This window comes from Salvelinus fontinalis, chromosome 35, assembly GCF_029448725.1.
Source record: "Salvelinus fontinalis isolate EN_2023a chromosome 35, ASM2944872v1, whole genome shotgun sequence".
Classification (NCBI taxonomy): domain Eukaryota; kingdom Metazoa; phylum Chordata; class Actinopteri; order Salmoniformes; family Salmonidae; genus Salvelinus; species Salvelinus fontinalis.
Window position 1 is genome coordinate 9,415,355 of NC_074699.1, and position 26,795 is coordinate 9,442,149.

At 40.8% G+C, this 26,795-nt stretch overlaps 1 protein-coding gene across 3 annotated transcripts in view; it reads right to left on the reverse strand.

Moving 5' to 3' along the window:
• Positions 1 to 26,795, reverse strand: part of LOC129834311 (MAM domain-containing glycosylphosphatidylinositol anchor protein 1) — a 427,292-nt gene that overhangs the window by 149,775 nt on the left and 250,722 nt on the right. For all 3 annotated transcript variants that reach the window (XM_055899179.1, XM_055899178.1, XM_055899180.1), the window contains exon 6: positions 12,806 to 12,938. In XM_055899179.1, coding sequence (XP_055755154.1) covers positions 12,806 to 12,938 — 133 coding nt within the window. The remainder of the gene's footprint in view (positions 1 to 12,805; positions 12,939 to 26,795) is intronic.

The window sequence follows — 26,795 nt, forward strand, 5'->3', positions numbered from 1 at the left end:
GTCTCACTTTAGGTGGTCTTGAACACAACACTGGATTCAGGAACAACTGTCTTCACCGGCGAAACGAATGAGACATCGAAATATTCAGGATATTCCTTGAACACTTTTTTTCCAGCACTTGTGATAGCGTATGTGATGTAACAACAGCCCAACAGCTGTGCGTCACTTGACTGTCATTCAGGAAAAACCTTCCTTGATCAGATGTGTGAAAATATCACAGCGTAATAAAACAACTCGACACAATGCACATCTAAGAAGTACTATACATAACTATCGAAGACCCACGTTAACGACCGTATATATTTAGGTTTTATGAAGTATCAAGGTAAGTTGACTCTTTCAGTTACAAGCGTTCAATTTTGCAATCACATACATTTTGGGGGATTTGTGTCGATTTGTGCCGCTTTCAAGTAGATGTTCTGTATTGTTGGGAGCAAGGTCCCAGTGATGTACTGGGGTGTCTTCAACACCCGCTGGTCGTGAACGGAGCAATTCCAGTACCAGGCCATGATGCAACCAGTCAGCACGCTCTCGATGGTGCAGCAGTAGTATTTGGAGAGGACCTGGGGTGGCATGTCAAATTTCTTCAGCCGCCTTAGGAAGTAGAGACACTGTTGCACCCTCTTGACAAGAGTGGTTGGTCCATGTCAAGTCCTCGGTGATTACGTTGGACATTGAGGAGGCATCATCCTTTATCATACTGATCAACCAATTGATTACCCTTGATCGAGGGAAAGAAACTACAAAACTTAAAACAGCAGAGAACCCCCCTACTCTTACACACCACTGTGTCCCAATGCATCCTGTCAGCTGGAGTCTGAGGCGCTAAACCCAGCATGGGTGCGGTGTAATTGTTCCTCTCCCTACTCTCAGGCTAGGTCTATACAGGCCACTAACACAGACAACTACCTACAACTAAGGTGGAAAAACAGGCTGCCTATGTATGATTCCCAATCAGCGACAACGATAGACAGCTGTCCCTGATTGAGAACCATACCCGGCCAAAACATAGAAACAGAAAACATAGAAATAAAGAAACTAGAGTGCCCACCCTGTGACAGGAATAGGGAAAGAGAAGGTCACCACAGCCTGTTTAGATCTGGTATACACCTTTTTTCTGATTCAACATCAACATCACTTGTTAGGAATCTGAGTCAAAATGGTATTATGTAGTTCCTCAGGTTGGCGAGGTTTATACTTTTGGAACTATTGCATTGGCTCCATTGCACCAGTTAAGCTAAATGAATATGTAAGACTCTTTTTCTTCAGAGAAATCTGTTTTCTTTTTAACTAGTTTTTTCCGCTCTTCTTCATTATTTTCAAGCCATGTTTGCTTAATGTCTCACTCGATCTTGCTCTTCCATTCTCATGTCTCTTACTCACCTGGCCTCAACTGTTCCATTCACTCTGGCTTCACCCTTTCTTTTTCTCTCGCTCTTCTTCTCTTTATCTCAACCTAAACCTATGCATCTCCCCCGTCTTTCACATCTAGGAGACATAACTGAGAGATGAGTAGAATACTTATGGTGTATTGGCTTCTGGAGATAGACAACTTCCATTCAACATGATTCCAACCTACAACCTTCATTCAATACAATTCCAACCTACCTTGACTTTAGTGCTATCAGAGATGCCATGGCAGTCACCAGAGTACTTGGCTCTTTTAAGCTTGTATATTTTAGTATTTATTAGGATCCCAAATTAGCTGCTGCCGAGGCAGCGGCTACTCTTCCTAGGGTCCAAACAGGATACAACATAACAAATAAAACACATAATATACATTTACATTGCAATTTAGCAATTCAGCAGATGCTCCCATCCAGAGTAGCCCATAGCTGGTGCATTCATCTTAACCTGTTGAGGCTGGGGGCGCTGTTGTCACTATTTATGGTAATCTTGTAATTTTTGAAACGGCTTCCTACAAAATTCTTGATCGTACAATATGCATATTATTATTATTATTGGATAGAATACAGTCTATAGTTTCTATAGGAGTTGAAATTTTGTCTCTAAGTGGAACAGAACCCATTCTACAGCAATTTCCCTGACATGGAGTCAGATTTCAGAAATGTTGGCCCCTGATCTGGAGTCAGTTAAAAGGCCACTGTTATTGCTATGAGTATACGGACACTGCTTACGTCTTCCCCTGGATGCCTTTACGTGATGACGATTTTAATGGGGTCGATTGCGCGTTCACAGGCACTACAAATTAAAAAACCCTGTAGCTAGTCACTCTTTTGGAGCTGCGTCATGCGCCTGGAGGACACCGACCCGCACCTGTTCCAAGCATTAGTGTTGGGAGTAATCTTTCTCCGGTCATGTTAAGACTCGTTATAGGAGTTAAAAACATCATAAGGTAGTTAATTTAAAGCGTTTTATAGCAATTTATATCCGTTTAGTGCGATTTTGGGACATTTATTTCTGAAACGCTGTGAATCGCTGGGCACGCTTCCAGTTCATGCTGAACGCAGTTGGCATTTCCACATGGCAAGAGGACAGCTTTCCACCAAAAGACGATTAGACCCAAGAAAGGATCCTTTGCCCAAGATACTGATGGAAGAACAGCTCAAAGTAGGACATTTTTATTATGATAAATCGTGTTTCTGTCGAAAAATGTTAGTGGCTTAGGACGCCATGTTTTTTGACGTAGCTTCGCTTGGCGCAAACTGTATTGAAAAGTAAGGATAATTTAAAAAATGTAATTCCGCGATTGTATTAAGAATTAAATTGTCTATCAATCGCTGTCCACCCTATATTTTTTTGTCACGTTTATGAGTATTTATGCATACGAGTAGATCACTGTCTAATATGGCGCACGGACATTTTCTCACCAGCTGGGCTACTTTCCCCATTGTCTAACCATGATTTTGGTGGCTAAATATGCACATTTTCGAACAAACTGTATATGCATGTTGTAATGTGATGTTACAGGGGTGTCATCTGAAGAATTCTGAGAAGGTTAGTGAAAAAATAATAAATTTTGGCGATGTTTACGTTATCGCTCACTTTGGCTAGAATTAATGCTGGGGTAATGTTTGCACATGTGCTATGCTAATAACGATTTATTGTGTTTTCGCTGTAGGACACTTAGAAAATCTGAAATATTGTCTGTATTCACAGGATCTGTGTCTTTCGATTAGTGTATGCTGTGTATTTTTACGAAATGTTTGATGATTAGTAAGTAGGTTAACACGTTGCTCTATGTAGTTATTCTAGTCCATTTGTGACGGTGGGTGCAATTGTAACCTATGCCATCTACCTGAAATATGCACATTTTTCTAACAAAACCTATCCCATACCATAAATATGTTATCAGACTGTCATCTGATGAGTTTTTTTCTTGGTTAGGGGCTATAAATATCTTAGTTTAGCCGAATTAGTGATAGCTACTGTTGTTGGTGGACAAATAAAAGATGGTGGATTATGCTAATGTGTTTTTAGCTAATAGATTTACATCTTTACATATTGTGTCTTCCCTGTAAAACATTTTAAAAATCGGACATGTTGGCTGGATTCACAAGATCTGTGTCTTTCATTAGCTGCATTGGACTTTAATGTGTGAAAGTTAAATATTTAAAAAAAAAATTTTTTTTGAATTTCACGGCTCTGCCTTTTCAGTGGGGGTGGGGGGGGGAGTGCCGCTAGCGGCACCCTCATCCTAGACAGGTTTTAAGATAGCCAACCCCATAACACAGTTGTATCCCAACCACGTATCATATAAATAATACATTGCAAAATACAACACAAAGTGCGTAAAAATGTCTGTGTGTCTCTTTACAGTCCCCATCGTGCCATAGGGTGTTCTTTTATTTGTAAAAATCATCTGGTTTTATTGCTAGCTCGAATTACCTGGGGTGGCAGAGAGTTCCATTTAGTCATGGCTCTATTTAACACGGTGTGTTTCCCAGCCTCTGTTCTGGACCTAGGGACTGTGAAGAGTCCTCTGGTTGCATGTCTTGTGAGATACCGATGAGTGTCCAAACTGTGTAGAAAGCCACAACTTCCATTCAATGGGATTCCAACCTAAAACCTCTGTACAACCTAATTCCAACCTAACCTTGACTTTAGTGAGTGATATCATAGATGACATGGCAGACACCAGAATTTTTGGCTTTTCTAAGCTTATGGAGAGAGCCACGACCTTCACTCAACTTGATTACAACCTAACATTGACTTTAGTGAGTGCTATCAGAGATGCCATTGGCAGACAACATCAAAAATGCTGATGCGACTTCAGATCTCCCTGCCAAGGCTTATGAATCAAAGTCTTTGGCATATAAAACAGGTCATCATTGATCTATTGTAAAAGTCAGCGACATACAGGTGACCTTGTGACCTTCTAATAACCATTGCCATTAGAAGTGCCAGGGTCACGTGAATAAAAAGCAGGCTCCTTACTGACGTGGAGAATAATACAGAGCTGATGTAATTATGATAATCCTTCCTTAAGTGGCGTACAATTTCTTTGCGCTGCCTTTGACCTTCAGAAGGAAGACGTGCCTGAGACAAAGCCTTTGAGTGGAATACAGGAAGTGTTTGACAGTGAATACAAAAGGAACGGGTACAATGAATGAGGGCAAATGTCATTCGCAACCTCGCGTGTACTAACCTTGGTGTAAATTCACACGTCAAAATAACTGGAATAAATGGAACAAGGGTTATTTTTCAGGTGAGTATAAACAGTGCCTTCAGAAAGTATTCAAACCCCTTGACTTATTCCACATTTGATTGTGTTACAGCCTGAATACAAAATAGATTAAACAAATAAAAAATCTCACCCATCCACACACAATAACCCATAATGAAAGTGAAAACATCTTTTTAAGAATCTTTGCAAATTTATTGAAAATGAAATTCAGAAATCTCATTTACATAAGTATTCACACCCCTGTCAATAGTTTGTAGAAGGGCCTTTGGCAGGGTTTACAGCTCTGAGTCAAAGAGCTTTGCACACCTGGATTGTGAAATATTTGCCCATTACTGTTAAAAAAATGTATTCAAGCTCTGTCAAGTTGATTGTTGATCATTGCTAAACAGCCATTTTCAAAATTGCCATAGATTTTCAAGCCAATTTAACCTGTTGGGGATGGGGGCGCTGTTTAGACTATTTATGCTAATGTGGCTAATTTTTTAAACGGCTTCCCACAAAATCCTTGATCGTACAATATGCATATTATTATTATTATTGGATAGAAAACAGTCTATAGTTTCTATAGGAGTTGAAATTTTGTCTCTAAGTGGAACAGAGCCCATTCTACAGCAATTTCCCTGACATGGAGTCAGATTTGAGAAATGTTGGCCACTTTTCTGAAGTCAGTTAAAAGGGCACTGTCGTTGCTATGACTATACGGACACTTCTTACGTCTTCCCCTGGATGCCTTTACGTGATGACGATTCCAACGGGGTCGATTGCTCGTTCACAGGCCCTACAAATGAAAAAAACCTTTAGCTAGCAAGTCTTTTCTTGCTGCGTAACGCGCGTGGAAGACACCGACCCTCTCCTGTTCCAAGCGTTAGTTTAGCCTGTTATATTTCTCCGGTCATCTTTTCACTCGTTATAGGAGTTAAAAACATCATAAGGTAGTTAATTTAAAGCGTTTTATAGCAATTTATATCCGTTTAGTGCGATTTTGGGACATTTATTTTTGCAACGATGTGAAAAGTTGGGCATGCTTTTCAGTTCATCCCGAACTCAGTTGACATTTCCACATGGCAAGAGGACAGCTTTCCACCAAAAGACGATTTCTCCCAAGAAAGGATCCTTTGCCCAAGATACTGATGGAAGAACAGCTCAAGGTAGGACATTTTTATTATGATAAATCGTGTTTCTGTCGAAACATTTTAGTGGCTTAGGACGCCATGTTTTTTGACGTAGCTTCGCTTGGCGCAAATTGTATTGAAAAGTAAGGATAAATTAAAAAATGTAATAACGCAATTGTATTAAGAATTAAATTGTCTATCAATCCCTGTCCACCCTATATTTTTTAGTCACGTTTATGAGTATTTATGTATAAGAGTAGATCACTGTCTAAGTGGCGCAAGGACATTTTCTGACCAGCTGAGCTACATTTCACATTGTCTAACCATGATTTTGGTGGCTAAATATAAACATTTTCGATCAAACTGTATATGCATGTTGTAATGTGATGTTACAGGAGTGTCATCGGAAGAATTCTGAGAAGGTTAGTGAAAAAATTAATATCTTTTGGCGATGTTGACTTTTATCGCTCACTTTGGCTAGAATCAATGCTGGGCTGCTAATTGCTATGTGCTAAGCTAATATAACGATTTATTGTGTTTTCGCTGTAAGACACTTAGAAAATCTGAAATATTGTCTGTATTCACAGGATCTGTGTCTTTCGATTCGTGTATGCTGTGTATTTTTACGAAATGTTTGATGATTAGTAGTTAGGTAAACACGTTGCTCATTGTAATTATTCTAGTCCATTTGTGATGGTGGGTGCAATTGTAAACTATGCCATATACCTGAAATATGCACTTTTTTCTAACAAAACCTATCCCATACCATAAATATGTTATCAGACTGTCATCTAATGAGTTTTTTTGTTGGTTAGGGGCTATAAATATCTTAGTTTAGCCGAATTGGTGATGGCTACTGGTGTTGGTGGACAAATAAAAGATGGTGGATTATGCTAATGTGTTTTTAGGTAATAGATGTACATCTTTACATATTGTGTCTTCCCTGTAAAACATTTTAAAAATCGGAAATGTTGACTGGATTCACAAGATCTGTGTCTTTCATTAGCTGTATTGGACTTTAATGTATGAAAGTTAAATATTTTAAAAAAATATTTTTTTTGAATTTCGCGGCACTGGTTTTTCAGTGGGGGGGGGGGGGGGGGTGTGCCGCTAGCGCCACGCTGATCCTAGACAGGATAACTCAAAACTGTAACTAGGCCACCCAGGAACATTAAATGACATCATGGTAAGCAACTCCAGTGTAGATTTTACCTTGTGTTCTAGGTTTTAGTCCTGCTGAAAGGTGAATTTGTCTCCCAGTGTCTGTTGGAGAGCAGACTGAACCAAGATTCTCTGTGCTTATAGCTTTATTCCGTTTCTTTTTATCCTAAAACACTCCCTAGTCCTTGCCGATGACAAGCATACCTATAACATGATGCAGCCACCACCATGCTTGAAAATATTAAGAGTGGTACTCAGTGATATGTTGTGTTGGATTTGCCCCAAACATAACACTTTGTATTTAGGACAAGTGAATAGCTTTGCCACATTTTTTGCAGTATTACTTACAGTACCAGTAAAAAGTTTGGACACACCTACTCATTCAAGGGTCTTCCTTTATTTTTACAGTTTTCTACATTGTAGAATAATAGTGAAGACATCAAAACTAACACATATGGAATCATGAACTAACCAAAATAAATGTTAAACCAATGAAAATATAGTTTATATGAGATTCTTCAAAGTAGCCACCCTTTGCCTTGACAGCTTGCACACTCCTAGCATTCTCTCAACCAGCTTCATGAAGAATGTTTTTCCAACAGTCTTGAAGGAGTTCCTACATATGCTGAGTACTTGTTGGCTGCTTCACTTTCCTTCACTCTGCGGTCCAACTCATCCCAAACTATCTCAATTGGGTTCAGGTCAGGTGATTGTGGAGGCCAGATCATCTGATGCAGCACTCCATCACTCTCCTTCTTGGTCAAATAGCCCTTACACAGCCTGGAGGTGTGTTGGGTCATTGTCCTGTTGAAAAACAAATGATAGTCCTGCTAAGAGCAAACCAGATGGATGGCATATTGCTGCAGAAGACTGTGATAGCCATGCTGGTTAAGCATGTCTTGATTTCTAAATAAATCACTGACAGTGTCACCAGCAAAGCACTCCTATGTTTCACGGTGGGAACCACACATGCAGAGGTCATCCATTAACCTACTACACGTCTCACAAAGACAAGTCGGTTACAACCAAACATCTCAAATTTGGACTCATCAGACCAAAGACAGATTTGCACCAGTCTAATGTCCATTGCTTGTTTCTTGGCCCAAGCAAGTCTCTGCTTCTTATTGGTGTCCGTTAAAAGTGGTTTCTTTGCAGCAATTCAACCATGAAAGCCTGATTCACGCAGACTCCTCTGAACAGTTAATATTGACATATGTCTGTTCCTTGAACTCTGTGAATAATTTATTTGGGCTGCAATCTGAGGTAACTCTATGTCTTCCTTTTCCTGTAATTTCTCTTTGCTTATTTGAGCTCTTCTTGCCATAATATAGACTTGGTCTTTTACCCAAATAGGACTATCTTCTGTGTACCACCCCTACCTTTTCACCACACAACTGATTGGCTAAAACGCATTAAGAAGGAAAGAAATTCCACACAAACTTTTAACATGCATTCCAGTTGACTACCTCATGTAGCTGGTTGAGAGAATGACATGAGTGTGCAAAGCTGTCATCAAGACAAAGGATGGCTACTTTGAAGAATCTCAAATATATTTTGATTTGTTTAACAGGTTTTTGGTTACTACATAATTCCATATGTGTAATTTCATAGTTTTTATCTCTTCACTATTATTCTAAAATAGTATAAAAATAAACAAAAACCCTGCAATGAGTAGGTCTGTCCAAACTTTTGACTGGTACTGTAAGTGCTATGTTGCTGACAGAATGCATGCTTTGGAATATTTTAATTCTGTACAGGCTTTGTTCTTCTCTCTCTCTGCCATTTAGGCTTGTAATATGGAGTAACTACAATGTTGTTAATCCATCCTCAGTTCTCATAACGCAATCATTAAACTCTAACTGTTTTAAAATCACCATTGGCCTCACTGAAATCCCTAAGCAGTTTCTGTCCTCTCCGGCAACTGAGTTAGGAAAGATGCCTGTATCTTTGTAGTGACTGGGTTTATTCATAAACAATCCAAAGTGTAATTAATAACTTTTCCATGTTTCAAGTAATATTCAGAGTCTGATTTTAAATTTTTTACACATCTACCAAATCTGTGTCCTTCTTTGCGAGGCATTGAAAAACCTCCCTGATCTTTGTGGTTGAATATGTATTTGAAATTCACTATTCGATTGAAGGACCTTACAGATATTTGTTTGTGTGAGGTACAGAGATTGGGTAATCATTCGACCACTAGTATTGAACAACAGAAAGAGTTGATGCAACTTATTTGGTAATCACATTTTTACTTCTGAACTTATTTAGGCTTGTCTTTACAAAGGGCTTCAATACTTATTGACATAATTTATTAATTTCGAACATTTTCGTCAAACAAAATTCCACTTTGACATCATGGGGTATTGTGCATAGATCTGTGACACAAAATCACAATGTAATCCATTTTAAATTCAGGCTGTAACAAAAAAGAAGGAAAAAGTAAATGGGTGTGAATACTTCCTGAAGGCACTGTATAGTAGTATACAACAAGGTACAAAAGAAAAAGGTACATCTAACTTGAAGAGTTTTGCCTATTTCATTCAAGTGGTCTCACTGGTTGTTTTGTGCCGACCTGCATCAGAGCTTGGAAGATGAAATATGGGCCATTTGTATTCCTTGTTTCAATTGCATGTCTAACAGCAAATAAATAAATAAAAAGCCAAAAAACAAAACAAAAAAATCTGTGATTGATTCCTCTTGGTCCCTCTGCATCTTTATCCGGCTTTATGCCTCTCTCTTAAAACCAGATCCAAATTCCAATTTGTGCTGTTGTTCTTTTGCTTTCGCCTTGGCTGTGGACTAAGGGAAGCGTGTTTGTTTTTGTCTGTTTTTCAGAGTGGGTATCCTCAAGGGTACAGAAGTATTGAGTCCTGTGTGTCCTACTCTCCTTTCACAATTTTCCTCAGTCAGAGAGAGCGTGCAAGCTTGCCACACAGCCTCTTACGGGATTGGGGCAAAAAATCTGTGAATCTCACACGTAAAGAACAATATGTTCGCAGTTTGAAGCTGCATACATTTTCAGCCCACTAATTTGACAAAGGGTTCACAGCCCCCCCAAAACAAGGGTGCTCAGCCACGAAGGAAAGTAAGACGACGAGAATTCCAAAAAAACAACATTGTCTGTTAATGGAGAGCTGATCTCTCTGGTACTTTACCCTTTATTAGGTGTTACAAAATGTTTTCTGGCTGCTTCGCTTGCTTTTGTGCTACCACTAATGACCGGAATAAACATTCATTTCCAAACATTTAGCCTCGTTACTAGTGCTAACCTCATCCACCCCATATTGTTTCCTCTGAATTGACTCTTAAATTAATTATACAAATGAGCATCCTTTGAACCCTTTAATTTAACTGTCCGGTACTTCGAACCCCGACATTAGCTGTATTATCTCATCATCAATCATGGCCTTTCAATTCTTGTAAAGAAAAAAATATATAGGCCGCATTAAAACAGACGAATAGGTCAGCTCTTGGAAGGGGGGGTTCGTCTGATGACATTTGAAATGCGGCAAAAAAACAGAAAAGAAAGGGAATGAAAAAGAAGATAGGATTCTGGCTCTCGTTTGCCGAGCAAGCGGCCTTCGGAGGGGGGCTGCAGTCTAACTGACAGCGCTGTCGACGGCAACGTCTTTGCCGGCGGTAACATGACATCGCCGTGGAGACGGGCCGGAGTGAAGGGAGATAAAAGAGTTCTATGACAAGTGAATTAGAAGTGAGGGCCAGAGATGTGTCTCCCAGCAAGGGAATAACAAGACGGATAGACGGTGTAACACACAGAGGAGAGGAGCAAGGGAGTGAGAGATGTATGTCAACGAGGAGGATAGAAAATAAAGAGAGAGACAGTGAGGGATATGGACATTGAGGGAAAAGGAAGGGGAGACGGAGTGAGTTGAGAGGAGGAGAAGAGATGGAGTGCAATCCTCAAAGAGAGGCAGTTGGAGAGAACTGGAGAGGGTGAGCGAGAGATGAGATATCAGGAGGGGGAAAAGGGAGAGAGGGAGGACGAGATGGAGTGTCTGCATATAAACTGCATTGTTGGTTAAGGGCTTGTAAGTAAGCATGTGACAAATACAATTTGATTTGAAAGAGAGGAAGGGGGAAAGCAGAGCAAGACAAGGGATAAGAGAGTGAGGGATGGATTCACACAGAAAAAAGGGAGATTAAAAGAGAGAGCGGTGTTGCCTGGGGTGGTCTAGTGGTAAACACCACCCCCTTCAACACATACAGTACCAGTCAAACGTTTTGACACACCTACTCATTCAAGGGTTTTTCTTTATTTGTACTATTTTCTACATTGTAGAATAATAATGAAGACATCAAAACCATGAAATAACACATACATTTGGAATCATGTAGTAACCAAAAAAAGTGTTAAACAAATAAAAAAATATTTAATATTTAAGATTCTTCAAAGTAGAAACCCTTTGCCTTCGTGAGGAATGCTTTTCCAAATGCCTTGAAGGAGTTCCCACATATGCTGAGTACTTGTTGGCTGCTTCACTTTCCTTCACTCTGTGGTCCAACTCATCCCAAACCATCTCAATTGGGTTGAGGTTGGGTGATTGTGTAGGCAAGGTCATCTGATGTAACACTCCATCACTCTCCTTCTTGGTCAAATAGCCCTTACACAGCCTGGGGGTATGTTGGGTCATTGTCCTGTTGAAAAACAAATGATAGTGGGACTAAGTGCAAACCAGATGGGATGGCATATCGCTGCAGAATGCTGTGGTAGCCATGCTGGTTATGTGTGCCTTGAATTCTAAATAAATCACTGACAGTGTCACCAGCAAAGCAACCCCACAACATCACACCTCCTCCTCCATGCTTCACGGTGGGAACCACATGTGGAGATCATCCCTTCACCTACTCTGCGTCTCACAAAGACACAGGGGTTGGAACCAAAAATCTCAAATTTGGACTCATCAGACCAAAGACATATTTCCACCGGTCTAATGTCCATTGCTCGTGTTTCTTGGCCCAATCGTCTCTTCTTCTTATTGGTGTCCTTTAGTAGTGTTTTCTTTGCAGCAATTCGACCATGAAAGCCTGATTCACACAGTCTCCTCTGAACAGTTGATGTTGAGATGTGTCTGTTAATTGAAGTCTGTGAAGCATTTATTTGGACTGCAATTTCTGAGGCTGGCAACTCTAATGAACTTATCCTCTGCAGCAGAGGTACCTCTGGGTCTTCCATTCTTGTGGCGGTCCTCATGAGAGTCAGTTTCATCATAGTGCTTGGTGTTTTTTGCGACTGTACTTGAAGAAACTTGAATTTTCCACATTGACTGACCTTCATGTTTTAAAGTAATGATGAACTGGCATTTCTCTTTGCTTATAGGAGCTGTTCTTACCATAATATGGACTTGGTCTTTTACCAAGTAGGACTATATTCTGTATACCACACCTTCCTTGTCACAACACAACTGATTGTCTCAAACGCATTCCACAAATTCACTTTGAACAATGCACACCTGTTAATTGAAATACATTCCAGGTGACTACCTCATGAAGCTGGTTGAGAGAATGCCAAGAGTGTTCAAAGCTGTCATCAAGACGAAGGGGGGCAATTTGGAAGAATCTCAAATATATTTTCATTTGTTTAACACGTTTTTGGTTCCTGATACCATATGTGTTATTTCATAGTTTTGATTTCCTCAGTATTATTCACAATGTAGAAAATAATAAAAAATAAACAAAAACCCTTGAATGAGTAGGTGTGTCCAAACTTTTTACTGGCACAGTATGCTTATCCTCACCACATAGATTTGAACCCTGTCACAAACCATTTGTGTCTTTACTGTCTTCTCTTCATTAAAAACATACTAAAATAAAATTATGAAAGAGGGGTGTAGAATAATGATAGGGAGGACAATGTGTCGCTTACTGGTGGCGTTGGTGAGCCGAAAGGTGACAGAGCTCTCTGGGATGTCACACACGTTGCGAACAGTCACCTCGCACGTGTAGTTTGCAAAGTCCTTTGGCCTCAGGTTCTTCAGCTTCAGCACCTTGGTCTCCCCCTGCGTGACATAAAACATTGACTGGTCACACAGATATAACAGTAACACACCCTCACTGACCGCATGTGAATAATCTTCACAAAAACACAAGCACACAGTACATTTACACAATCTCAGACACACACCATAAATGCCCTGTTGGCACATTTCTAAATGCACGTTCAACCCTCCTGCTGTGTCCCGGTCGAATTGAATTGTCTCTCTGAAATAGTAGTTCATTTAATCTGACTGTCATAAGGTTCCATGACAATGTCCACACAGGGCATCTGAACAAAGAAAACACATTTTGATGATTTTCATAACATTTTGGGTGTCTTGTTTAACTTTTGTACACCTGTGGTGTTCCCGGTCAAAAATGACTGGTCATTAGAATGAATGGGTGAGACTACAATGAATGTATAAAATTGAGTTCAGGCACATGTCCATTCATCAGATGGACACAGTTCCTCTCCCAGGCCCCCACACACATGTATGTTTGAGCACACACATCACACCCCTTCTTGGCTTCCACGGGAACCTTTCCCCAATAGAATCTTTCCCCCATGGGAACCAAACCTGTTCGCATTCTCACAAACAACCGCAACATAGTTTCAATAATATATAGAACTTTTCTCGCAGCTCTGGTATATAATTTTTTTTTGAGGACTTCATTCTGTGGCAGCACAATGACCTAATGATATACTGTATGGTGAGGATCTTGATCATATCTTTGATTATGACACCGGTGAGGAGGAGAGAGGCCAAGAAACTGACAGTGAAAATGCATTAGAGGAGGAAGTGTCAGAAGTTGAAGACAACACAGAATATGATCCAGACCAAGAGACAACCGATGTGGAACAATCCAGTGATGAGGAAGAGGGCCGCTCTGAGGTTGTTGTTACATTCGGTCAAAGAATGGGAATTTGTCCTGGTCTTCATCCCCATCTGAGAGAAGTCAGCTTTCGGCTGAAAATGTTCTCAGGATGACCCCAGGGCCAATGAAATATGCCATATCCCAGGATGATGGCATAAAATCCTGACACTATTTCAAAATTTCAAAACAAATGAAATTACATTTTATTAGTCACATGCGCCGAATACAACAGGTGTAGACCTTGCAGTGAAATGCTTACTTAAGAGCCCCTAACCGACAGTGCAGTTTAAAAAAATATGGATAAGAATAAGAGAAAAGTCTTTAAAGAGGAGCAGTAAAAAAATAACAATATATACAGGGGGGTGCCGGTACAGAGTCAATGTGCGGGGGGGGACCGGTTAGTTAACTTCTTATGGCTGCAGAGGCAGTATTGAGTAGCTTGGATGAAAGGCGCCCAGAGGTGCCCGTAGTAAACTGCCTGCTCCTCAGTCCCAGTTGCTAATATATATGCATATTATTAGTAGTATTGGATAGAAAACACTCTGAAGTTTCTAAAACTGTTTGAATGATGTCTGTGAGTATAACAGAACCCATATGGCAGGCAAAAACCTGAGAGAAAATCCAAACAGGAAGTGGGAAATCTGAGGTTGGTCGATTTTCAACCAAGCCCCTATTGAATACACAGTGGGATATGGATGAGTTTGCACTTCCTACGGCTTCCACTAGATGTCAACAGTCTGTAGAACCTTGTCGGATGACTCTACTGTGAAGTGGGGCCGAAGGAGACAGGAATTAGTCAGGTGTATCATGACCTGGCGATGCTCAGACCATGCGCGTTCACATGAGAGGGAGCTCTGTTCCATCGCACATCTGAAGTCAATGTAATTCTCCGGTTGGAACGTTACTGAAGATTTATGTTAAAAACATTCTAAAGATTGATTCAAAACATCGTTTGACATGTTTCTACTGACTGTTACGGAACTTTTGAAATTTCGTCTGCTTTTAGTGAACGCACTTCCTGACTTTGGATTTGTTTACCAAACATGCTAACAAAAATAGCTATTTGGACATAAATTATGGACATTACCGAACAAAACAAACATTTCTTGTGGAAGTGGGAGTCCTGGGAGTGCATTCCGACGAAGATCAGCAAAGGTAAGTGAAGATTTATAATGCTTTTTATGAGTTTTGTTGACTGCACAATTTAGTTGGTAACTGTATGGCTTCCTTTTGTGGCTGAACGCTGTTCTCAGATGATTGAATATTGTGCTTTTGCCGTAAAGCTTTTTTAAATCTGACACAGCAGTTGCATTAACCTGTTTGGGCTGCAGGGGCAGTATTGAGTAGGCAGATAAAAGGTGCCCATTTCAAACGGCCTCGTACTCAATTCTTGCTCGTACAATATGCATATTATTATTACTATTGGATAGAAAACACTCTCTAGTTTCTAAAACCGTTTGAATTATATCTGTGAGTAAAACAGAACTCATTTGGCACAAACTTCCTGACCAGGAAGTGGAAAGTCTGAAAACTTTGCTCTGTTCTAGATCCTGCCTATAAATGGGCATGATACGTATTAGTATACATGCACGTCATACACCTTCCCCTAGATGTCAAGAGGAAGTGAGAGAAGAAATAAAGTGTTTATCTTGGTCTGAGTTGGAATAAATACTCTTGGAATGACGTGTCACCCATTTCCTGTTTTCAGGATGGTGCGAGAAGGAACCGGGGATTGCCTTCTGAAAAGCTGTTGTTATAGGCGACTACTATCTCCGGCTTTGATTTTATTTGATACATGTGACAATATCATCGTAAAGTATGTTTTTTCAATATAGTTTTATTAGATTATTGAAATTTATTCGGGACGTTAGGCGTGTTGCGTTGTGTGCCTTTGTTCAGGAAGGAGAGCTTCGCGCCACTTGGCTAGTGCGCTTGCTAATTCAAGAGGGAAAAAGGACGTTCTAAATCCAAACAACGATTGTTCTTGACAAAGGACCTCTTGTACAACATTCTGATGGAAGCTCATCAAAAGTAGGACCCATTTTATGATGCTATTTCATATATCTGTCGAACTGTGTACTATTAGATTTGCGCCCAGGTTTTGGGCACTCGCTCGCCATAACGTAAGCCTTATGTCGTAATGAAGTAATTTTTAGAATTCTAACACAGCGATTGCATTAAGAACTAGTGTATCTATCATTTCCTATACAACATGTATTTTTTAGTTATGTTTATGAATAGTCATTTGGTCAGAATAAGTGTCAGAAAAAAAAAACGGACGTTGTGGGAAAAATATGCTACTTTAGCACAATGTATAACCACTGATTTCAGCTCTAAATATGCACATTTTCGAACAAAACATAAGTGTATGTATAACCTGATGTTATAGGACTGTCATCTGATGAAGCTTATCAAGGTTAGTCAAAAATTATATATCTTTTGCTGGTTTGTTACGATCGCTAACTTTTGCTACTGGGAAATGGCTTGTGTTTCTGGCTATTGTGGTAAGCTAATATAACGCTATATTGTGTTTTCGCTGTAAAACACTTAATAAATCGGAAATATTGGCTGGAATCACAAGATGCCTGTCTTTCATTTGCTGTACACTATGTATTTTTCAGAAATGTTTTATGATGAGTAATTAGGTATTTGACGTTGGTGTCTGTAATTATTATGGCTGCTTTCGGTGCAATTTCTGATTGTAGATGCAATGTAAACTATGATTTATACCTGAAATATGCACATTTTTCGAACAAAACAGATTTATTGAATAACATGTTATAAGACTGTCATCTGATGAAGTTGTTTGTTGGTTAGTTTGGTTGGTTCTTGGTTAGTTAGGTTGGCTTTGTGCATGCTACCTGTGCTGTGAAAAATGTCTGTCCTTTTTTGTATTTGGTGGTGAGCTAACATAAATATATGTGCTGTTTTCGCTGTAAAACATTTTAAAAATCAGACATGTTGGCTGGATTCACAAGATGTGTACCTTTCATTTGCTGTATTGAACTTGTTAATGTGTGAAAGTTAAGAACAAGTGTATCTTTAATTATATGTAAAACATGTATCTTTCATCAAAGTTTATGATGAGTATTTATGTTATTTGATGTGGCTCTCTGCAATTTCTCAGGATATTTTGGAGGTATTTCTGAACATGGCGCCAATGTAAACTGAGGTTTTTGGATATAAATATGAACTTTATCGAACAGAACATATATGTATTGTGTAACATGAAGTCCTATGAGTGTCATCTGATGAAGATCATCATAGGTTAGTGATTCATTTTATCTCTATTTCTGCTTTTTGTGACTCCTGTCTTTGGCTGGAAAAATGACAGTGTTTTTCTGTGACAAAAAAATATTGTTTGTGGTACTTTCGCTGTAAAACCTATTTTAATTCGGACACTTTGGTGGGATTAACAACACGATTACCTTTAAAATGGTATAAGATAATGTATGTTTGAAGAATTTTAATTATGAGATTTCTGTTGTTTGAATTTGGCGCCCTGCACTTTCACTGGCTGTTGTCATATCATCCCGTTAACGGGATTGCAGCCATAAGATGTTTTAAGGTAGAATGTGCATGTAGGTAGAATTAATTAAAGTGACTATGCATAGATGACAACAGAGAGTGGTAGTGGTGTAGAGAGAGGGGGGGAGGCAATGTGAATAGTCTGGGTAGCCATTTGACTAGATGTTCAAGTCTCATGGCTTGTGGGTAGAAGCTGTTTAGAAGCCTCTTGGACCTAGGCTTGGCACTCCGGTACCGCTTGCCGTGTGGTAGCAGAGAGAACAGTCTATGACTAGGGTGGCTGGAGTCTTTGACAATTTTCAGGGCCTTCCTCTGACACCGCCTGGTATAGAGGTCCTGGATGGCAGGAAGATTAGCCCCAGTGATTTACTGGGCCGTTTGCATTACCCTCTGTAGTGCCTTGCGGTTGGAGACTGAGCAGTTGCAATACCAGGCAGTGATGCAACTAGTCAAGATGCTCTTGATGGTGCAGCTGTAGAACCTTTTGAGGATCTGAGGAGCCATGCCAAATATGTTCAGTCTCCTAAGGGGGAATAGGTTTTGTCACTTCACGACTGGCATGGTGTGCTTGGACCATGTTAGTTTGTTGGTGATATGGACACTAAGGAACTTCAACCTCTCAACCTGTTCCACTGCAGCCCCGTCAATGAGAATGGGGGCATGCTCGGTACTCTTTTTGCTGTAGTCCACAATCATCTCCTTTGTCTTGAACACATTGAGGGAGATGTTGTTGTCCTGGCACCACATGGGAAGGTCTCTGACCTCCTCCCTATAGGCTGTCTCGTTGTTGTCGGTGATCAGGCCTACCACTTTTGTGTTATCGGGAAATGTAATGTTGGTGTTGGGGTCGTGCCTGGCCGTGCAGTCCTCAGTGAACAGGGAGTACATGATGGGGCTGAGCACGCACCCCTGAGGCGCCCCTGTGTTGAGGGTATCAGCGTGGCAGATGTGTTGTTACCTACCCTTACCACCTGGGGGCGGCCCGTCAGGAAGTCCAGGATCCAGTTGCAGAGGGAGGTGTTTAGTCCCAGGGTCTTTAGCTTATTGATGAGCTTGGAGGGCACTATGGTGTTGAACGCTGTGCTGTAGTCAATGAATAGCATTCTCACATACAGTTGAATATGGAAGTTTACATACACTTAGGTTGGAGTCATTGAAACACATTTTTCAACCACTCCACACATTTCTTGTTAACCTCTAACGAGCCTCTACCCCGGGTCCGGGAGCACCCCCCCACACTGATTAGCATCGCTAGCATAGCGTCACAATTAAATAGTAGCATCTAAATATCATTAAATCACAAGTCCAAGGCACCTAATGAAAGATACAGATCCTGTGAATAAAGCCACCATTTCAGATTTTTAAAATGTTTTACAGGGAAGACACAATATGTAAATCTATTAGCTAAACACGTTAGCAAAAATCACAATTTTTCTTTGTCCACCATTTTCTCTCAACACCAGTAGCTATCACCAATTCGGCTAAACTAAGATATTGATAGCCACTAACCAAGTAAAAACCTCATCAGATGGCAGTCGGACAACATATTTATGGTATAGGATAGGTTTTGTTAGAAAAATGTGCATATTTCAGGTATAAATCATAGTTTGCCATTGCAGCCAGCATCACAAATCTCACCAAAGCTCCTAGAATTACTACAGACAGCAACTTGTATTGCCAATTTACTCATCATAAAAGATTTCTTAAAAATACACAGCACATAGCAATGGACAGACACAGATCTTGTGAATTCAGACAACATTTCAGATTTTCTAAGTGTTTTACGGCGAAAACACAATAAATCGTTATATTAGCATACCACATACGCAAACGTTACCCGAGCACTGATTCTAGCCAAAGAGAGCGATATCGTATCATCGCCAAAATATATTAATTTTTTCACTAACCTTCTCAGAATTCTTCAGATGACACTCCTGTAACATCATATTACAACATACATATACAGTTTGTTCGAAAATGTGCATATTTAGCCACCAAAATCATGGTTAGACAATGACAAAAGTAGCTCAGCTGGTCAGAAAATGTCGTGCACCATATTAGACAGTGATCTAGTCTTATACATAAATACTCATAAACTTGACAAAAAAATACAGGGTGGACAGCGATTGATAGACAATTTAATTCTTAATACAATCGCGGAATTACATTTTTTTAATTATCCTTACTTTTCAATACAGGTTGCGCCAAGTGAAGCTATAGCAAACAAGATGGCGGAATAAACGTTTAACATTTATCGACAGAAACACGATTTATCATCATAAATTGTTCTTACTATGAGCTGTTCTCACATCAGAATCTTGGACAATGAATCCTTTCTTGGGTCTAATCTTCTTTTGGTCGAAAGATGTCCACTTGTCCGTCGAAATGCCCACTAACGTACGACCGGGACCCCGAAACGTGCCCGGAGCTTCAAAGTCTATTACAAAGCAATGCCTCAAAATCGCACTAAACGGATATAAATTGCTATAAAACGGTTTAAATGAACTACATTATGATGTTTCTAACACCTATAACAAGTAAAAAGATGACCGACGCTATATTACTGGCTAAACCAATGCTTGGAAAAAGGCCAGTCAGATATCCTTCTCGCGTTGAGCGCAGTGTCCAAAGGAAGGCTTACTTCCGGTATTTTGTCATTTATAGAGCCAATGATTGCGCAATCGACTCCATTCAAATTGTCACCACTTACTGACATCTAGTGGAAGGCGTGGGCAGTGTTTGTATCTCATAGGATTAACAGAGACTTTAAAAACTGATCTGGAACCAGAGGCCAAGATGTCTAAATCTCACACACTGGGAGGAAAAGTGCTGTAGAATGAGTTCTGTTTCACTCAGAGACATAATTCAAACGACTATAGAAACTAGAGAGTGTTTTCTATCCAATAATAACAATAATATGCATATTGTACGAGCAAGAATTGAGTACTAGGCAGTTTAATCTGTAGAGACAATTATGCTAATTTGAAACAGCACCCCCTATAGTTGCAAGAAGTTAACAAACTATAGTTTTGGCAAGTCGGTTAGGACATCTACTTTGTGCATGCAACAAGCAATTGTTTACAGACAGACGATTTCAGAAAATGATGTCAAGGACTTTAGAAGCTTGTGATAGGCTAATTAACATATTTGAGTCAATTGGAGGTGTACCTGTGGATGTATTTCAAGGACTACCTTCAAACTCAGTGCTTCTTTGCTTGACATCCTGGGAAATTCAAAATAAATCAGCCAAGACCTCCGAAAAAAATTGTAGACCTCCACAAGTCTGATTCATCCTTGTGAGCAATTTCCTAATGCCTGAAGGCACCACGTTCATCTGTACAAACAATAGTACGCAAGTATAAACACCATGGGACCACGCAGCCGTCATACCGCTCAGGAAGGAGACGTGTTCTGTCTCCTAGCGATGAACGTACTTTGTTATGAAAAGTGCAAATCAATCCCAGAACAACAGCAAAGGACCATGTGAAGATGCTGGAGAAAACAGGTACAAAAGTATCTATATCCACAGTAAAACGAGTCATATATCGACATAACCTGAAAGGCAGCTCAGGAAGGAAGAAGCCACTGCTCCAAACCGCCAGAAAAAGCCAGACTACGGTTTGCAACTACACATGGGGACAATGACCGTACTTTTTGGAGAAATGTCCTCTGGTCTGATGAAACAAAAATAGAACTGTGTGGCCATAAGGACCATCGTTATGTATGGAGGAAAAAGGGGGAGGCTTACAAGCCGGAGAACACCATCCCAACCGTGAAGCACGGTGGTGGCAGCATCATGTTGTGGGGGTGCTTTGTTGCAGGAGGGACTGGTGCACTTCACAAAATAGATGGAATCATGAAGAAAGAAAAGTATGTGGCTATATTGAAGCAACATCTCAAGACATCAGTCAGGAAGTTAAAGCTTGGTCACCAATGGGTCTTCCAAATGGACAATGACCCCAAGCATACTTCCAAAGTTGTGGCAAAATGGCTTAAGGACAACAAAGTCAAGCTATTGGATTGGCCAACACAAAGCCCTGAACTCAATCCCATAGAAGATTTGTGGGCAGAACTGAACAAGTGTGTGTGAGGAAGGAGGCCTACAAACCTGACTCAGTTACACCAGCTCTGTCAGGAGGAATGGGCCAAATTTCACCCACAATAATTTTGTGGACAGCTCCCTGAAAGTTTGACCCAAGTTAAACAATTTAAAGGCAATGCTACCAAATACTAATTGAGTGTATGTAAACCACTGGGAATTTGATGATAGAAATATAAGCTGAAATAAATCAATCTCTCTACTATTATTGACTTCACATTCTTAAAATGAAGTGGTGATCCTAACGGACCTAAGACAGGGTATTTTTACTAGAATTGAATGTCAGGAATTGTGAAAAACTGAGTTTAAATGTCTAAGGTGTATGTAAACTTCCGAATTCAACTGTAGGTGTTCCCTTTGTCCAATTGGGAAAGGGCAGTGTGGAGTGCAATAGAGACTGCATCATCTGTGGATCTGTTTGGATGGTATGCAAATTGGAGTGGGTCTAGTGTTTCTGGGATGATGGTGTTGATGTGAGCCATGACCAGCCTTTCAAAGCACTTCATGGCTACTGAAATGAGTGCTACGGGTCGGTAGTCATTTTGGCAGGTTACCTTCATGTTTTTAGGCACAGGCACTATGGTGGTCTGATTAAAACATTGGTTGGTATTACAGACTCGGACAGGGAAAGGTTGAAAATGTCAGTGAAGACACTTGCTATTTGGTCAGCGCATGCTTGCAGTACACGTCCTGGTAATCTGTCTGGCCCTACGGCCTTGTGAATGTTGACCTGTTGTTGACCAAAGGTCTTCCAGTACAGCTGGTGCTCTCATGGATGGTTCAGTGTGTTTTGCCTCGAAGTGAGCGTAGAAGTAGTTTAGCTCGTCTGGTAAGCTCCTGTCAATAGGCAGCGCTCGGCTGTGCTTCCCTTTGTAGTCTGTAATGGTTTGCAGGCCCTGCTCACATCCGACAAGTGTCAGAGCCGGTGTACTACGACTTGATCTTAGTCCTGTACTGACACTTTTCCTTGATGGTTGTTTGTCAGAGTGCATAGGGGGATTTCTTATAAGCTTCCGGGTTAGAGTCACACTCCTTGAAAGCGGTAGCTCTAGCCTTTAGCTCAGTGCGGATGCTGCCTGGGATCCATGGTTTCTGGTTGGGTTATATACATACGGTCATGTGGGGATGACGTCATCGATGCACTTATTGATGAAGCCAATGACAGATGTGGTGTACTCCTCAATGCCATTGGAGGAATCCCGGAACGTATTCCAGTCTGTGCTAGCAAATCAGTCATGTAGCTTAGCATCTGCTTCATCTGACCACCTTTTTTTTAATCTAGTCACTGGTGCTTCCTGCTTTAATTTTTGCTTGTATGCAGGAATCAAGAGGATATAATTATGGTCAGATTTGCCAAATGGAGGGCGAGGGCGAGCTTGGTATGCATCTCTGTGTGTGGAGTATAGGTGGTCCAGAGTTATTTTCCCTCTGGTTGCACATTTAACATGTTGATATAAATAAGGTAAAACTGATTTAAGGTTCCCTGCATTAAAGTCCTAGGAGCTACTAGGAGCTCCGCCTCCGGGTGAGCGTTTTCTTTTTTGCTTATGGGCGGAATGCAGCTCATTCAATGCTCTCTTAGTGCCAGCCTCTGACTGTGGTGGTATGTAAACAGCTACAAAGAATATAGATGAGAACTCTCTCGGTAGGTAATGTGGTCTCCAGCTTATCATGAGAAACTCTACCTCAGGCGAGCAATGGCTCGAGACTTCCTTAGATATCGTGCACCACCTGTTGTTTACAAATATACATAGACCGCCGCACCTTGTTCTATCCTGACGGTACATCTTATAACCAGCCAGCTGTATATCGATATGGTCTTCATTCAGCCACGACTCCGTGAAGCATAAGATGTTACAGTTTTTAATGTCCCGTTGGTAGTTTAATCTTCCCAATAACTCGTCCATTTTATTGGCCAAAGATTGCATGTTTGCGAGCAGAATTGAGGGGAGTGGGGGTTTATTCGATCGCCTCCTACTCCTCAGAAGGCAGCCCACCCTCCGGTCTCCCTTTCACCTCCTCCACTTCATGCAGATCACTGGGGTCGGGGCCTGTTCCCGAGGTAGCCGTATATCCTCCACCTCGGGCTCGTCAGAGACGTGAAAGAAGACAAAGGATTCTGCAAGTCCGTGGTGAGTAATCTCAGTCCTGATGTCTAGAAGTTATTTTCGGTCATAAGAGACAGTAGCGGCAACATTATGTAAAAAATGTTTTTTTTTAAAATAATTACAAACAACGCAGATAAACAAAGAAACACAATCGGTAGGGGGGCGCGTAAAACGTCTGCCTTCTGCTCTGGCGCCATTTTGTCCTTGTTTGTCCATGTCCTTGTTAAACTTTGACACAAAGTAGTTTGTGATAAATAGCATAATACGTTTCATCTGAGTATTTGTTATAGTCAAAATAATCCATACATTATGCTGTGTCCTAATATCATAGAGCAGAGAGAATATATCAGATTAAAGGATTCAACATTTATTTTGAAAGAGACCATCAGCCAAATGAAATATCATCATTAGAATAACAAATCCATCTCTTTTTTTCCATAGATCTCTTTCACTTTCCATTCCCCTCTCCGTCCATCCTCTCTTGCTCTCTCGCTTCCTCCCTCGCCCTATTTCTCTCTGCAGTCCATAGAACTACATAGAGCTTTTCAAACTCTACTTCAATAATGATTTCCAGATAAGCTAGTTCATACTTCATTCCCACGGCTGCCTATTCCACCCATCTATGCCTTGGTGTGCGTCCCAAATGGCAATATATTCCCTATATAATGCACTACTTTTGACCAGAGCCCTATGGGCCCTTGTCAAAAGTAGTGTAAAATAAAGGGAATAGGGTGCCTTTTGGGATATAGGCTTGGCTGACTGAGTGGGATTTTTCCTGTCTCATTCTTCCACTGTCGTAGCGTGGGAAGAGCTACTCTGGCTAATTGTCCTCTCAGGGTGGCCCTTTGTAGCAGACCATACAGCGATTTCAATTAAAGGAGAACAGAGGAAACAATGCTAGTAGCTAGAAGGGGTCAGGGTTGGGGAGTAATGGATAACATGTCATCTGTTACGTTACCAGCTAAAATATTGTAATCAGATTTCAGATAATTAGAAAAATGTGATGATTACTTCTAGGATTCTCTGACAGGCGAATTAGAAGTGATGGCCTGAGCTCCATCTCCCCTTTTAAGGGAATAACAAGATGCATAGACATTTGTGTGGGAAAAAACGATGACACCTTTCCGTTTTCTTAATGACATTGAAAAAAGGCCAAGTTTAAGTTTGTTCCGGCTGAGCGAGTCTGACCACAAGTCAGAAACCACAATGATGACACACCAAATGAATTTGACGGATTGCGGGAAAAGAGCAGGAATAGGACTTTGTAGGCTATAGTGAAAGCTGTGTCTTCCAATAGTGCGACTGCTGTGGGGATAAAATATTATATGACCAACTTGAATAGACGCTTCAAGGTAAGGACGACAGCAGTGTTGTAGCCTATTTATTTATTTCACCTTTATTTAACCAGGTAAGCTAGTTGAGAACAAGTTCTCATTTACAACTGCGACCTGGCCAAGATAAAGCAAAAGAGTGCGACACAAACAACAACACAGAGTTATACATGGAATAAACAAGCGTACAGTCAATAACACAAGAGGAAAAAAAGAAAGTCTATATACAGTGTGTGCAAATGGCGTGAGGAGTTAAGGCAATAAATAGGCCATAGTAGCGAAGTAATTACAGTTTAGCAAATTAACACTGGAGTAATAGATGAGCAGATGATGATGTGCAAGTAGAAATACTGGTGTGCAAAAGATCAGAAAAGTAAATAAAAACAATATGGGGATGAGGTAGGTAGATCTTGTATTCCAAGATGGCATAGCAGTCAGACGTCCTTGTCGTGTCCCGTGTATATATATATTTATATATTTTCTTTGCATTTTTTTTCCCTAAAAACTCAACTTGAAAACACTCTCCTGCAACCCGCCTCACCAATTAAAAAAAAAGTATTTTTCACCTCAAATCTGAAATCCACAACAGAAGCTAGCCAGAAGTTAGCCAGTTCACTGGCTAACGTTAGTATTCAGCTAACCACGGTTGGCGGTCATCAGCTATCCTTTAGCTCGAAAAGCTATCGCCAGTTTTGTACAACGCGACTCAGACCAGAGCATACCGGACCAATTTTCTCTCCATATCCCCGGATTTCTACCGCAAGCTCTGGACATTTACACCTGGATCTTGCAGCTAGCTAGCTGCTATCTGAGTGACTATTGGTTAACGTCGGTCCCGGAGCAAACATCAATTATTCCGGAGCTAGCCAGCTGAAGAGTTCCATCAGCCACTCCTGGGCTACAATCACCTATCCGGACCCGCTTTACTGCCGATGCGGAGCCCCACCGGACCTTCATGACTGGACTACCGACGTTATCTGCCCGAGGGAGTTATCCAACTGTTCCCTCCATTGCAACGTAACCTGAACGCTCATCTGCAGCCCGCTAATCGTTAGCTGTCTTATCGGCTGCTATCTGAATAGGTCTATCGGACAATTTTCTTGGGCCACTATAACTATTTTGCCAATTGGATTGGTCCCCTCTACCACACGGTACCCCACTAATCTACCGACGGAAATGCACGAGGTGGCTAAAAACAGACCTCCATCTTCTGCCAGCTTGCTACCCATGGCCCGGCTAGCTGTCTGAATCGCCGCGACCCCTACCAACCTCACCACTCACTGGACCCTTATGATCAATCGGCTAAGCATGCCTCTCCTTAATGTCAATATGCCTTGTCCATTGCTGTTCTGGTTAGTGTTTATTGGCTTATTTCACTGTAGAGCCTCTAGCCCTGCTCATTATACCTTATTCAACCTTTAAGTTCCACCACCCACACATGCGATGACATCACCTGGTTTCAATTATGTTTCTAGAGACAATGTCTCTCTCATCATCACTCAATGCCTAGGTTTACCTCCACTGTATTCACATCCTACCCTACCTTTGTCTGTACATTATACCTTGAAGCTATTTTATCACCCCCAGAAACCTGCTCCTTTTACTCTCTGTTCCGGACATCCTAGACGATCAATTCTCATTTTAGACGAACCCTTATCCTACTGTTCCTCTGGTGATGTAGAGGTGAATCCAGGCCCTGCCGTTCCTAGCTCCACTCCTATTCCCCAGGCGCTCTCTTTTGATGACTTCTGTAACCGTTATAGCCTTGGTTTCATGCATGTTAACATTAGAAGCCTACTCCCACAGTTTGTTTTATTCACTGCTTTAGCACACTCTGCCAACCCGGATGTCCTAGCCGTGTCTGAATCCTGGCTTAGGAAGACCACCAAAAACTCTGAAATCTCCATCCCTAACTACAACATTTTCAGACAAGATAGA